A 14,743-nucleotide genomic window follows, 5' to 3' on the forward strand; every position below is an offset into this window, starting at 1 on the left:
GTAGCTGTTGGTAATGCAGTTTCCATAACAAGCATAAATACTGAATTAAAAAAAAAAACATTCTATACAATCAAAGAAAAACAGTATTAGGAGTCAATCAGCAGCAGCTATCTGCAGACTCCATTATTGCTGGTACATTTGTTGCCAGTGTTTTTGTGTTATGACTTTAGCACAATTTAAATGGAAGCAGGATTTCTTACAGTTGTGTCAGGTAATTATTCCTGAGGATGCTCACTTTATTATTTAACGTATAAGAAGGGCTGTCAGCTTTTGCTGCATAGTTTTTTATAAGGTGATAAGAATTCACAGCTTCAGTAGCACTGTGCCTTGAGAATAAAATCAATTCTGGTCATTAAGCAAGGACTGAATCAGATACAGAGATGTTCAGGAAAGGTGAAGCTTCTTTAATAGTGAATTTGTTGTATCCTACTCTAATTCAGAGAATTAATAGATTGCAGAACTGATAGCAAATGGCACCATACTTATCATATTGTTGTTAGCTAAATTGAATTACTAAAGCAAGGGGGCTTTTTTACTGTACATATGAATGAAAAATAGCTTTCAAAGAAGCTGTAAGGATTAAGAATCTCAAAGCAAAGGTTGCCCTCAAAGCAAGGGTTGATCTCAAAGCAAGTCTAACCAAGAAATACTATTTAACTTCTTAGTTTGACAAATTCAATGGTATATTAGGTAAGACAGTACCTGGTAGTCTGTTTTTTGGCACTGTATGTGAAATAATCGTGCTTTTGATGTGAGCGGCTCACACTGAATCGTGTTGTCCCATTGAAGCCATTCATATTCACAAGCACCCACCTGGCAGAGGTTGGAGGGAGGAAAGGAATAATGGGGTTTGACTGCTGGTTTTCCTGTTAAATGAGTGCCATTAAGTTCCAAAGCCCTTCTAACTTGTTCACTGCTTCTCTCTCCTTTTCCCTTCCTTAGTGCAGGCATCGGGAGGACAGGCTGCTTTATTGCAACTAGTGTCTGTTGTAAACAGCTGAAGAGTGAGGGCATAGTTGACATATTGCGAACAGCCTGCCAGTTACGGTTAGACAGGTAAGAAAACCTGTTTATTTTCCAGAAAAAAATAAAAAGAAAAAGAAAATTGGTAACCTTTCCCTTTACTTAAGGAGGAGAAAACGGGAAGAGGGAGAACATTCCTGGAACGAAGTTGTCCTGTTCTAAGCAGTTCTGTCTTGCCTGTTTTATGAGAGCAGTAAATTTTAACAAACATCCCTAGCTAGGTTCATAGCTGGCATCCAAATCTGTGCAGCTGTGCAGGCTTGGAATGACCTTTCACCAGCAGAGGAGTTGGCCCCATGTTCATACAGAAGCAAAGGCTCAAAGTTGCACTTGTTTCAGAACTGTAGGTCAGCACTTTGCTCCCAGGAGTAGAGAAAATTGGCCTCGTACTTGGAGCTGTGAGCACTGCTGGGAGGGCACTGCTGCTTGGGACTTTGTGGGGAGGGGGAGAGCATGCACAGGCTGAAGTGTTTGCAGACATATGAAAGGAGCTGTGAAAATCTCCAGAAATTCAATGGTTTCCAGTTAAGCATTTCTTAACACACCACCTTGAGTTTGATTATGAAGTAAACAGACTTGAATTTTGCACCAGAGATGTTATTTTTCCTCTCCCACTGGTTTCAAGTGCCATCAAAACATGTCTCAGTGCTCTCTCTAATGATAATGATAAATGTAGTCGGGGGAAGAGATGTCACGAAAAACATACCAAAGATTTTTCTGAGGAAAAAAAGAACCTCAACCCCACGCTGAACTTTATTTCAGAGGAGAAATTATGCTCAGTGGGAGGCAGAAAATGAAATGCTTGCTGCCCTGCTGAGGCTCTGATAGACAGGGACCTACAGGAGCTTGGAGATTTGGCTATTTCAACGGATTTCAGGCCAAACAAGGAAAGGCTTCTTGAGAAAAAAGAAAACCAAAATATGAATAGTGAGTGGTGATTATCCATGGCCCAGTGAAGTATCTGGCTGTATCTGATATATCTTGTGTCCATGACTAGTATTACACGGGAAAATAGCCACACGAATGATGGTCAAAGACACCTGTTTACAAACATACTTGGCACAGAAAGCAGATTAAAAACACTTGCTTTGCTGGGAGAGGGCAACTGACAGTCGTTTGTAGAGGCAGGAGAGGGGAGGTCGTGCTTAAAGGATGCCACAGAGCAAAAGCAAGCCTGCAGGAGCCGCTGTTGCTGCCGTGTACCTCTTGTTAGTGGGGTGGGATGTGAAAAAGCCATTTAGTCTCATGGGAGGAAATACTCAAGATGGAAAGCAGTCAAATCACCACCTTGCTATAGGAAAGCATGGTTTCTTCAAGGAGTGAAAAATCCCTTCATTCCTTCACGGATTACCTTTGCAAAAAAACTGTGCATTGGGCTTTGCACTGCTGGCCAACAGTTGGTCCTAACATAACGCGGTGTGACTAAGGAAAGGAAGTGATCATTCCTGCATCCTTCCTGCAGTGCTGAGACACATTTGCTGTCCTTCCCCAGAATGCAACTCAAATTTGAAAGGTTCCTGTGGCAAGCAGGGGTGAAAGAGTAATATCTCTGTTCTGTGCTGAAGCCTGGACTGCAAGCACATGCTGTGGTATGCATGCGTGGGAAGGGGAGGAAGCTACTGCAAAACAGGGAACGAGATAAAATGGAAAATCACTTCCTGTGGTCTGAAACTTGATGGCCACCCTAGTGCTTCTGTTGCTACAACTTCAGGGTCCAACCTTGCTGTTAATGGGATTGCATGGGGAGTAGTTGCCAGATATGACTAAAATTCCTTGTGTGTCATGGACTGACACAAATATATTTCAGTGCTGGGCGTGGCACAGAAGGACGCTAACCATGAGCCTGTGTTAAATAGAGCAGATGGAGAAGAGATGCTCAGCTGGGAAATAGTTTCTTTAAAAACATTCTGTGTGTTTCCCACCCTTTGCTCATTGATGAGAGGTTGAAGCATGATTCCTGCTCATTGTTAAGAGTGTGTTTCAAGCATTCTGTTAGCAAAGTAACTGCAAGAGGCTGAAGAAGGAGGTTGTCTTGAACCTTCATCTACCTTCTGGTAGCATGACTGTGTGATCCACAATTGTTAAGCTGGGCCCCAGAGAAGAGGGCAGTCGCTGAGGGTGGTGCTACCAGTCTGCTGCCCATTTGGCTCAGAGGAAGCAACTTTCCATTAATTTCCTCTGATTTCTGACGGAAGGCATCACATGTTCTCTTTCTCAAGCTGACACAGTCTGGTTGGCGCTGGCCACCCCCAGGCTCCCACATTCCTCAATGCTACTTGTTGTTTCAGACTCCTTTTGGCACTGCATTCCCTGGATCCATGCACCAGCACTAGTGCTGGGACAATTTTGCGTAAACCTATGAATTTGAGCTACAGGTTTTAATTATTTTCATAATCAATTATGAAGAGATCGTATCACTGTTATGAGGTACTCTTAGCAAAATTTAAGGTGTTTTTCTTTTTCATTCATTTTTGTCTCCCACTGTAGTATTTGTGTTCATTAATGTGGTACTTGCAGAAATACACAGGTTAATGATGCACAGAGAAGCAAATTGTTTCTGCTCCTGTTTGCATTTCCTTTCAGATTTGCAGGTTTAAAGAGAACAGTAAAAGCTGAACCAAAACACATTTCTGCTCTTGGAGTCTCTTACTAGTCAAGGTGTGCATGGCAGTCAATTGAGTTACTAGTTAGAGTTGTCCTTTGCAAAAATTACAGTGTCTGTTCCAAAATCCTGCTCTCAATCATCTGGTTTGCTGGTGATCTTACCCCCCCCCCAAAAAAAAAACCAACAGTCTGGGATGGCACAAAGACATTGCAGACTGGGAAAGTAGGGTGCTGCATCAATTCTCTGGGCTAGCCTGGCTCTCTGTAGTCCTGAATTTGTTCCTGAATTCAGTCCCTAGTGCAACTGTGAAGTCTTACAGGAGCTACTTCACCTCTTTATATTCCCCCAGCTCATATCTGTCCGTGTAGAGCTTTGAGGTATGGGTTTCTTTTTGCGACGTTTAAAATGGTGCTTAGAATACAGGTGCTACAGCCATATATATGCAAATGAAGATGGCGTTGTCTTACTGGATTCAGGCCTCCGCTGTTCCTGTTCTGACTTGTTTCTGTTCCTTGGTTAGCAGAAACTTTCAGAACAGAGCTCGAGGTTGGACTGCAAGCTGGTTACAATCAATGGGTGCTTTCTCACTCCTTTCATGAAATTTTAGAATAGATTTTTTGTGTGTAACACCAGCTTCATGCTAGCTGTGCCATTTCCTAGTATGTTATTTGCATGTAATAAGGCTACTGTTTCCCTCCCCTTTTTTTCTTTCCTTTTCAGGGGAGGAATGATCCAGACTTGTGAACAGTATCAATTTGTCCATCATGTCATGAGCTTGTACGGAAAACAGCTTTCTAGAGCAGCAGAAGAATAAGTGTTCATGATATTCCTAAAGGCTAAAACCAAGAGAACTTTTGACTGCATTCAGATATATTTCAGATCTGATAAGAGATGCATGGTAACCTGGCTGTCTTAGCTGGAGAGAAAGATATATTATTTTACTTTGATATTGCTTTTATGCTCTTGTTTGCATTGACATTTAAGAGCTGAGGTATGCCTTGTCTTAAACATATGTGACAGGACATAATCTTCACCAAAAAAGGCTTATTTATACTGTAAATAAGGATAGTAGCTTCATTTGTTACAAAATCAAAAAGAAAAAAAATCAGTCTTCAGTTTGCTATTTTTAAAAGATAATTGCTATTCTATCCAAATACAGTGTGAAACTTTTTGAATTGTCATGCTGAAATGTGCCATATGTTGACTAAGCTTGAAAGTAACTTTTTGCCTCTTTCTGATTGTTTTTACATATAAAATTACCAAATACTGTGTATATCGTAAACCTTCTGAGCCTCTGCATTGAAAGATTCAAGTAGATTCATGTTGAAATGTTTCACACGTCATGTTTGCTTGTTTTTTGTTGTTGTTGTTGTTGTTTTTTTTTTAAAGCAGTCCCCCACCAGTGTTATCAGAACTAAAGGGAAAAAAATTATTTCATTGATGTGAGTGAAATTCTTGCCTCCAGTTCCTACCAGCAACATACCTTGGTATCCTTACAGCTGGGTGAATCTAAGGTTGATAGGGGAGAAGTTAATCTGAATTCTTCATATTTTACCTTTCCTTTGTCAATATTTTGGCATCTCACCATGTAGCCAGATTTGACTTTTGCAAGTATTTTCTCTTTTTGCATAGTGAAATCATAATCCCAATACAACTTCCCCATAAATTTGAGGAATTTGAGGTGAGGATTTATTATTCTTTTAATTCAGTTCATCTTTATTGAAAAATGAATAACAAACACTTGTGTTCTGAATTTAAACCTGTTTCAATGCTTTGAGAGTAACTGGGTGGCCAGTGCTCATTAAAACTAGTATGACTAGAAATGAAAATCTTATAGGCAGCTTCAAAAAAAAAAAAAAAAAAAAAAAGCCTAAATCTGTTGGCTGCTCTTTGATACGTTTACCCTCAAACCCAATTGAGACAATTGTTAGCCCATTATAATCACTAGTCCAGGCAACAGCATTTCCTTTAAAATAATAGACTACTGACAGACTACTGCCCATGCTTTTGTTTTTAGCCCTTAGTCTGGCTATGCAGGCTTAAGTTTGTGTTTAATGCTTAGAGGTAAGCACATGTTTCAGTTCTCTGATGAGCAGAGAAAAAAGGAGGTACGTAGGACCCTTTATATGAAAGATGAGTGTTTTGTGAATAGAAGCTGTAATCATCTATTACAAACAATTTGCTTCTCTATTTGTGACAATAACCAAAACCCACTGGTTTTGTTAGTGCAGGAGATTCTCTGAATTTACTACACCTCTTTATCAGGAGAAGGGAAAGCAGCTCTCAGAACAGTAAGGGCTGATCCTGCTCTCACTGAGGTTTTGCCATTGACATCAGCAGGTGCAGGGTAGGGCCAGAAATGTTATGCCTACAACTTCATCACTGTGCAGAAAGCTTCCCAGTATTTCAGTACACATCCTTAATGTTTATTCTGTATCCATGAACCTGTAAAAATCCTGTCAGCAGGGTTTGCATGAATGTGTGGCAAAATGTGTTATCTTTAAACCACTTGATTTTATTGCTGTATTTAAAATATTTCCTTCAGTGAGAAGCTAGCAGGAAGAACTGGCATTCTTTTTAAAAATACTGGCGGTAGTCATTAAATAGAGCAATAAACTTAAGCTTTTGAGCATAACATGACTGTTAGTTTTATGTAAACCTTGCTAGCTATGTTCTTCCCATTGCTACTGATCCTTTCAAAAGGGTAATGCTATTTTGTCTGAGCACTCCTTAGAAATAACAAAAGCACCACTGATGTTCTGAATAGCATTGTAAGTGGAATTCCCTATAAATAATGTTTTCAGCTGTTCAGTGCCCTTCAGTGTCAAAATTGACTCAGTGAATAAAATGACTTGTTCTGTCATCAGCTTGCTGTGTATCTAATAAAGAATATTTGTTGATGATGGGTAGGATTGTGCGTGTAGGAGAGAAGTTGACTGTATAAGCTGCCTTCTGTACAAGGAAACTTTCTAGAGGAGAATTGCTTTATGGCAAACACGGTACGAAGGGCTCTAGCATACTGACGAAGTCCGTATGCATATCTTCAGCAGGCATTAGTTAGCAGTGTGGTTTGTTGACTTGGATGGAAACAAACAATTTTTACTGGTGAATGAAATCTAACCTGCTGTCTGCTCCTGTTCTGCATATATGGAGTGTCCTGAGAGTGTGGTCATGGGTAAAGTCTGGCTGTTTTGCATCAATTCACTAGTACAAAGCAAGTGTCAGCCTACTTCCCCTCTCTGGTTATGAGGACTGCCCTGCTGCCATCTCACGCCAGGCAAGAGCATGCTGCTTAGTCAAGATCAAAATATTCAAATGCCTCTTGAAGTGTTATTTTGTCTAACAGTCAGAGCTAATCCTCCTATTTATACTTCAGCCTTACCATAATTAACATTTCTCTTTTAAAAAAAAAAAGGGTGTGTGTGTGTGTCTGAAGGACCTTGTATCAGCTGCTCTGGTTCTGATGGCAGAGGTAGTCTTAAGTGTTTAGGATTAGCAGAAAGGGTCTCTGACCATGCGGAAGCACTTGAGGTGAGTGGAGCTGCTGTTTCTGCTACTCAGAAGGTTTGAAACTGAGCTGACAATAGGGACTAAGCTAAACTGTGCATCTCACTAGGCTTCTCTTTTTACTAGGCAGTCTTAAGAAAAAAATCTAGCACACTTTGTCCTCCCTCTCCAGCTCACTGCCCAAGCCTATTTGTACCTGAAACTGCAGTATTAACACCTACGAACAACACAGTTGTTCCTCAAAGGGCTGAATTCCTCTCCTTGGATATGTTAGCGTGTAATAACCTGAGATAATTTTATTTAGAACCAGCTGTAATGTCTTCCCTGTCAGTTTCATAAACTTTTTCACGCTTAGTGTGAAAAGACTAAGGCAGAGCCTAGATCAATTCCTTGTTTGTTCATCGGTCATTGGCCATCATGCTTATGCAGTTATTGTTTGTTTCTCTCGTGGTAACAGAGTAATGACACTTTCTGTCCTTTTGTAGGTCTTCTGAGATCTGCAGACACAGGATTATGTAAAAACAAAGACTAACATAGCATGAGAGAGCATGAGCTGTCCCCAGGTAAAGCATGACTGACTCTCTCAAGGGTCATGATAAAAGTTAGTTTGGTCAAATTACTCTGAAACATCAGCTATCTACTATGTACAATAGTGTCACACTTGCACAACTTTCAAAAGCTGTTAACAATTTTGGATGTTTCCTCAGTAATTACACTACTTAGGAAAATCTTATTCTTAATCTATGAGTTTGCAGTAACAAAAGGACTCGAGACTAAAAAGATCATGAAACAGAATCTTGGTTCCCGTCGTTTCCCTGCTGTCTCTGCAGTGGAGGAACTGTGCAGATTGCACACTAAGGTGGTCTTAAAGTGTTTGTCAATCACTTGGTGAGTTGGTAAGTTTTAGAAGTGGATCTGAAGTATGACTTCAATTTGTTCTTTCTCTGGAAATCATTTTAAAGGGAAAAGGTAATTTTACAAATTGTTAATCGTAAATGTCTCTTTCTAATTTTGACATAACGCATGCTTTGTGCATCTGCTAAGGAGGGAAAAAAATGTTTTCTGAGATACATTGGGGATAACCTTATTTCTTCTGCTGAGGCAGTAGACTTGTATTGGCTGATGTCTGTGAGAGTGACAATTAACATAAGATAACATAGGGCAGCTCGGGACTCCTGCAGGAAAAAATGACTCCATTCAAAAGCACAAAAGGAATATATGAATGAAAGCAGCATTTGCAGCGCTGTTCATAAGGAACAAACATTCAAAGAACTGCATGCTCTAGAAAACTGATACCTAAAAGTAAATTTCACATATTCACAAAGAGGTGAATTCCTTCTATTGGAGGCAAGGAAAGAGAAGAGTCCACTCTCCTCTGAGTACTGATACAGGTCAGACTCCAGCACCTGAATACAGCAGAAGCCACATTCTCATGGCGTAGCATGAACTTTCATAGAAGGGAGTACAATTAACTTCAATGCAGAAGATCTTCACAGGCTTTGTGCTGCATGTAATTCCAAGTAGGGCAGCAGGCAAGATTTATTCAGTTGATAGCAAAGCTGAACACAGAGGCTAAACAATTTACTCAGAATTAAAAGTCTTATTGGCACCACAGCTGGCAATATGGTTCAGAGCATCTAAGAGGATAAAGTTGGCAAAGGACTCACATATTGTAATTCCCGGCCCTCATTTCTCTTTCTTCACTGGACCATGCTCCTCAAATTCCATGTTTCATATTTCTTGTTTCTCTCTTATCTGCTTGTTGCTCCTTAGGCTTAAAATACAGTAAAAATAATAATAAAAATAGTAATTATTTTTATTAGTAAAATATATTACTAAAATATAGTAATTATTTTTATTAGTAAAAATAAATAACTCACTGTGTTGCACTAGTTTTAATCCAAAATGCTGATAGCTAGTGTCTTCCAGGGACCATCTCTTGCCTTGGAGAGAGCCTGTGTTGCCAGACACCCTTCAGAGGGCCTCAGAGGACCTCTTCTGCCTACCTTTTGATCTCAATACATCTCAGAATTTTGGGGACAAAAATATCTGCAGTACCATGCATCTTTAGACTAAAGACATTTCTCCTTTGGGAAATGGTAATGTTTGCCTGAGTCAAATTTTTGTTATGTATGACCTTAACTCCTCTAGTCCCATAAGCAGCTGCAACGTGTCTGCTTTTCTCTGCAAAGGCAATGCTTCTCTCCAGGGATCAGAGGGAAAAAATCTGCATAGATCCTTTTGGTCTAATCTTTCTCCTTTGCATGCTTATTTAGCTTGTTTGCCTCTGAAGTGGACATAAGGAAAATTGTCAGGATTTAAGTCAAAACTAATAAGGTACCACAGAACAATAGAAACCTCCTCTCTTAACAGATAGCTTTGACTCCTTTTGTCTCGGAAGAAGGAAAAATGGGTGTGATTGGTTTTTACTACATCCACTGTCATCATCTTGGTCCTTAGGCTTGTGTGAGGAATAATGAAGAGCAGACACACAGCCATCATAAAGGTCAGGGTAATAACTCTTCATTAGAGAATCCTTCACTCCCTTCTTCAAGCCTACACCTGACAGTGTGGCCAGACTTAACGATCCAAAGTGAAAGATCTTCTCATTCATATACATTAGCTTTCTCCTACAGCACTGTGCACGCATGTGTATGCATATGCACATGCCCACTCAGTGTGCCGCAGTAGCTGGCATAAGAACAGAAGGATGAGGGAGGACTCGTGAGCACTGCGAAATGAGCATGGAAACGGACTGCCTGGTTTTTAAGTCTGTTTGGAATAGTGGGTGGAATTGGATTGGGTTGGCAGTGTTTTGTTTTTGTTGGGGAAAATGTGACTCTCAGCCCAGATACCAGGTTTCTCTGTACCTAATTTGGGCCCTTGTTTCTCAATTAGAACGTTGAAGGGGTAAATGCAAGTCAGTTCCTTGACAGATTTATTAGACAAGCAATAAGTAATACCTGATCCACTTTACGGCATGACCAATCCTATTTCCACACTCTTCTGATTTGATGAATGTATCTGTGTTAATAACACTAACTTCAAGAGAAGGAAGCACAGAGCCTCTGTCATGCTGGAATCCCTCTTTAGCCTGTGAACTACAGCATGCAGTTATTTTTGGTGTCTATATACAATATTTTTAGCTCACTGAAAAAGCTGACAATGTTTTAGCCTCTGCACTATTTTTTATTGATTTCTGTTAATTTCTTTTTGCCTTCCCCTTTCTTTCCTAGACAGGTAGAAGTCATCTGAAATCATCAGTAAAAGTGGTATATTTCCTGGAGAATTGCCATTGCTTTGTGTGGCGTTTACCCTTAGAATTACTTCTGTCAGCCTCTGGAAGTTGGCTAGCAAACATCCTTTGGTGTTTCAAGTTCCTGTGTGTTGCAAAATGTAAGTGGAAGGTGCCTTCTGCACTAGACTCCCTTCTCATTTGGATTTAGCATAAATACAGAATAGATAACTGTAGTCTGTTCTAAGCAGAAATCAAATGCAGCTACTGAAGAGAAGCAGTTTATTGCCACTAGTTCACCCTCATTTACAAACAAGATATGTAGTTTGTGTCCTTCAGAATGGATAGACCTGTATCCATGTAAAGAGGCCTCTTGTACTTGCAGTATTTCAGCACTGCTGCTGTTAACACTAGTAATGTAAAAGAGAGAGAAATACACAGGCTGTGACCTGTAATTCATTCTCTTGAGAACTACCCTAGTGTTTGGGAATGAAGTCCTTCTCCGTACAAAGAGGGGTGACAATCTCAGACTTATTACATGGTGAGCAAGAACTGTTCAAAGAATATCCTCTGTAATCTAAAGTTATGAAGTGGTTTTCCAAAGAGCCCAGTCCCTGTCTGATTGTCTGAACAAACTGGTTGGACTCAGAAATGGTGGATACTGCTGCCTGTAGAACTTAAAAATAAACAAAGCCAAAGGCTGCACATTTCACTAGGTTGTGAAACAAGCATTGAGGACTGACTTAACTGCCAAAGCAGAATTTGTTGAATGCTGTAATGTTTGAAACCTGACCCTACATGTTTTCTTTTTAACATGAAAAACGAGGGTGGTAAATTGTTTAATAGTCTGCCTTTGATCAAAGTTCTAAAATGGTGTTATAAATGATTATAAGAAAACGTGGGATTGGGGAGGTAATGTTTGTTTTTAAATAAAGAAGGCATACCTTTAACTTACTGAAGATATGCTCCTTTTAGCCTCATACTTGAAGTTTCATTGTCCTGTTATTCTGAAAATGAGAAGCTGCTGAAGTCAGTGTAATGGATGCAACAGCATAGCCTGTAAGAGGCCACTAAGTATTTAGTTTGAATGGATCAAAAGCCGTATTTGTCCAGTGTGGAGGGACCCAGGCACCTTCCGAAGACTGGAACAACCTACAGGACTTCACATAAGCCAAGGGACACAGAAGGGTCAGTAATGGTCTGAAATCTCCATTCTTTTGGTAGGTATGATCAGGACATTAGCAGCTGGAAAAAAAAAAGAAAAAAAAAAGGTAAAATATATGGCAGCAGATATGTCTGTCAGGAATGTCCTAGTACTCTGTATTTTGTGGCTGTAGGCATGCAAAGTGGAAATGGTTGTACGAGGTCAATAGCTTTAGTTTCATGTCTGTGTTGCTTTTTTCTTTGCTTTCCATGAAAGGAACCGTATGAAATACCACTCTGAAGTATCACTCCTTGAGACACTTAAAAACAAGGGTAAAAGAGCTGTGCAAAGTATGGTGTAGGGAAAGCTCAGTTACTTACAAACTTGTCCAACTCTTTTCTGTAACAGAATCTAAAATGAACATTCACTCACACCAAGTCTTTGTTTTGTATAGTGCAATGGTACCACCTAGTCGTTTCTCAAGATGTGGTTTGCCTTGCAAATGGATGCTGATTCTGTTAGTAGAAGCCATACAGTGGAATAGCAATGCTGTATGGTGATGGGTGAAGTTAATGTCTCTGCAGAGTACCCATCAGTTGATTCAAGGTACACCTGTGTTCTTAAGCGTGGAGGGTTGTCTGTGTTACCACTTTTTTTTTTTTTTTTTTCTTGTCCACAGTCAAGACATGGGCTAGTTGAGTCAAGGTGATGGGCAGTAACAGAAAATGACATATCCTTCAAGTGCAACTTTTTGGTCTCTGGAAGGCAATCTTATAAAGAAACAAGGAATCTTGTAACCTCACAAGTCTTCCAAAAGCTCGCTCGCTCTTACTAAATTTACTGTTAAGGGCAATTTTTCTAACAGAGCACTTGCTGGCTAGAAAGTAGCCAGAGTGAACAATAACAAAAGGTAATAGCCCAGCATTTCAGAAAAAAAAAAAAAGGTTTCTTACCGTTCATTTGTACTCCACAGCTGGCATAAGCTGCTGGATCTTAACCTGTACCATTTTCATGTTCAGAAAATCTGTGGTCAAGGCTGAAAAACTTTGATCAGGTAAAGGAAATACAAGTAAATGAAATTCCATTTTAAGGTGAAAGAAGGAACTGTTAGAATGGTGGGTTGGTTTTTAAACCAAGTCACGGTGAGTGTGCAGTGGATTGTGTGGTGGAGCAGGTAAGTAAAGCAGCATGCTAGGTGCCTTCTCACTTTAGCATTTGATGCTATTGGGTATGGAGTTGCTCCATAGAGACTGAGGGCAAAATACACTCCTTACAAGGGCATTTGGGATTATAGAATAACATCTCTTATCTCTTCCAAGCCAGCCCCATTCATTGCTGTTGCTCACGCTGCTGACCGTTGGTATGCAGGAAAAGAAAGGGTGAGAACAGAACAGTGAAAGTGAGGGTGGTAAGAAGAAGAAAAAACCCTTTGGGCAGAGCAGGCAAGAGAAAGAGAGAGCTCTTTTTCCTAGATTCTTGGTTTCTAGAAAAGGCTTCAAAAATCGTGTTGCTGTGAGAAAAATTCTGAGCAGGAGAAGAATGACAAAACAGTGTCTAGAGACGCATGATATCCCTTTATTTTTTTAGAGGATATATGGAGATACGTAGGCTAGGACAGAGACTCTTCACTCGTCTTCTGTACATAAGGAATTGGAGAACGTTCATTTCTCATACAGGCCAGCTGGAGACAAAGGCCAGCTCAGCAAGGAGACTGGAGTATTTATGTTCTGAGAAGGAAAAAGACCTGTTTGGGTGACCACCCAAAACAGAGCACTCTTGGTATAGCTGTAATTTCTGCTGGCAACAAAGCAAAGTCTGAAGGTCACATGGTTTTACCATTGTCTGCCCTGTGGACTGTATCTTCTAGTTTACAGTGCATTATTACAGCCTCTATCAGAATAGAAGCCCATGCCCCTAACTTTGGAAAGGGTTGTGTTTTGGGTTGATCTCCTGCCCCATGATCCTCCAGCAAGGACACAACTGTGTCAAAGATTACCATTTCTTACTTTATCTGCCTTATCAAGGAACACTTTTTAAAACTAGGGACCTGCCATTTCTAGATGACTAATGCTCATCCTTTATGGATGAGAAGTGAATAGTCCCTTTTCCCCAAACTGCCTTCCATACTGACACTAGTCTTGGCATAGCTGTAGGCAGCAGAATCCCCACTGGAAACAGGTTATATGCTGACAAGTTTCTGTAGTAGCATAGACACATGACTTACCAAATGATGCATGCCAAACTGACAAAAAGTGGGCTGCATCTTCTCTGTGGGGTTTGCTGAGAGGGAAGCGAGCCTTTTTGTTATTCTCAAAGGCCAGCTCATGGCACTACATGTATTGCCTCTGCTGAACCATCAGCTGTGGGCTTTGATTAGAAACATTTTGTCTTGCTTTATTTTGGCTTAAAGAAACCTCCTTTCTGGTTGTGTCTTGGTATTGCAGTGAGAGCAGCGACTCAGTTCCCAGCCACATTCACCAAGACTGAGGTGTGCACAAGCCCTCTTAGCATTCATATATTCCAGTGTGATAAACTTGAGACAGCTGTGGAAGTCCTTAATGAGGAAAAAGCGCAATGAAATTATCTAAATAAATAAGGTAAATCCATTCTGATAGTAGCGTTTGTGTTGATTTTCCTGGTGTAAAATGGAGACCTTTTGCTATTACCACAGAAAAATGTACTAGCTCCAGTAAGGCATTTGCATGGAGCTGTTAGAAATGAGTATTCAGGGTCAGCTCCTTATTGGTCAGTCTGGCTGGAAAAAAGTTATTGTTTTACCTAAACTGAGGAAATACTTCTCAAAAAAATACTAAATGGGTTCATTCTGGTTGAAAAATGCTGCACCTCTTCGGAGCCTTCTAAAATTAACAGTTTAAAATGTTGCCTATTTCAGTATGTAGATCCATTAAGTGATAAAAACAGCCTTCTAGGTTATTCTACAAGGTTTTTTTCACCTCTGTTATCCTGATGCACAGTGGCTCGCCAACGCAAATTGCTAGATAGCAGTTAGTTTGACAGGAGAGCCACACTTACCCCTACATACATCAGGCAAGTGTATTTCTTAATGCTCCCTTCCAGAGTTTGCATCCCTCAGAACCCTGTCGCCATAACAGCAGAACTGTAACAGCAGAAGATGTGCACGTGCAAACTGAGATTGAGACACACTGCTCCGTTGAAGTCTTCAGCTCGCAAACACAATACGTCTCTCAAACCACCAGAATTGTTGAAG

General features: G+C 40.3%; 1 protein-coding gene and 1 long non-coding RNA gene across 2 annotated transcripts in view; both read left to right on the top strand.

Annotated features, from left to right (window-relative positions):
* PTPN5 (protein tyrosine phosphatase non-receptor type 5) overlaps positions 1 to 4,717 on the top strand; it is an 81,372-nt gene extending 76,655 nt beyond the window's left edge. The window contains 2 exon segments of the mRNA XM_040560181.1: positions 943 to 1,056; positions 4,349 to 4,717. Coding sequence (XP_040416115.1) covers positions 943 to 1,056; positions 4,349 to 4,442 — 208 coding nt within the window. The 3' untranslated portion in view covers positions 4,443 to 4,717.
* Positions 4,718 to 7,038: 2,321 nt separating this feature from the next.
* LOC121070506 lies at positions 7,039 to 14,737 on the top strand. Its single transcript, XR_005820121.1, has 4 exons — positions 7,039 to 7,698; positions 10,372 to 10,531; positions 11,346 to 11,558; positions 14,593 to 14,737. It is a non-coding gene; the product is annotated as an uncharacterized LOC121070506 (long non-coding RNA).
* Positions 14,738 to 14,743: the final 6 nt, after the last annotated feature.

The sequence above is a fragment of the Cygnus olor genome, chromosome 5 (genome assembly GCF_009769625.2).
Source record: "Cygnus olor isolate bCygOlo1 chromosome 5, bCygOlo1.pri.v2, whole genome shotgun sequence".
Taxonomy (NCBI): Eukaryota; Metazoa; Chordata; class Aves; order Anseriformes; family Anatidae; genus Cygnus; species Cygnus olor.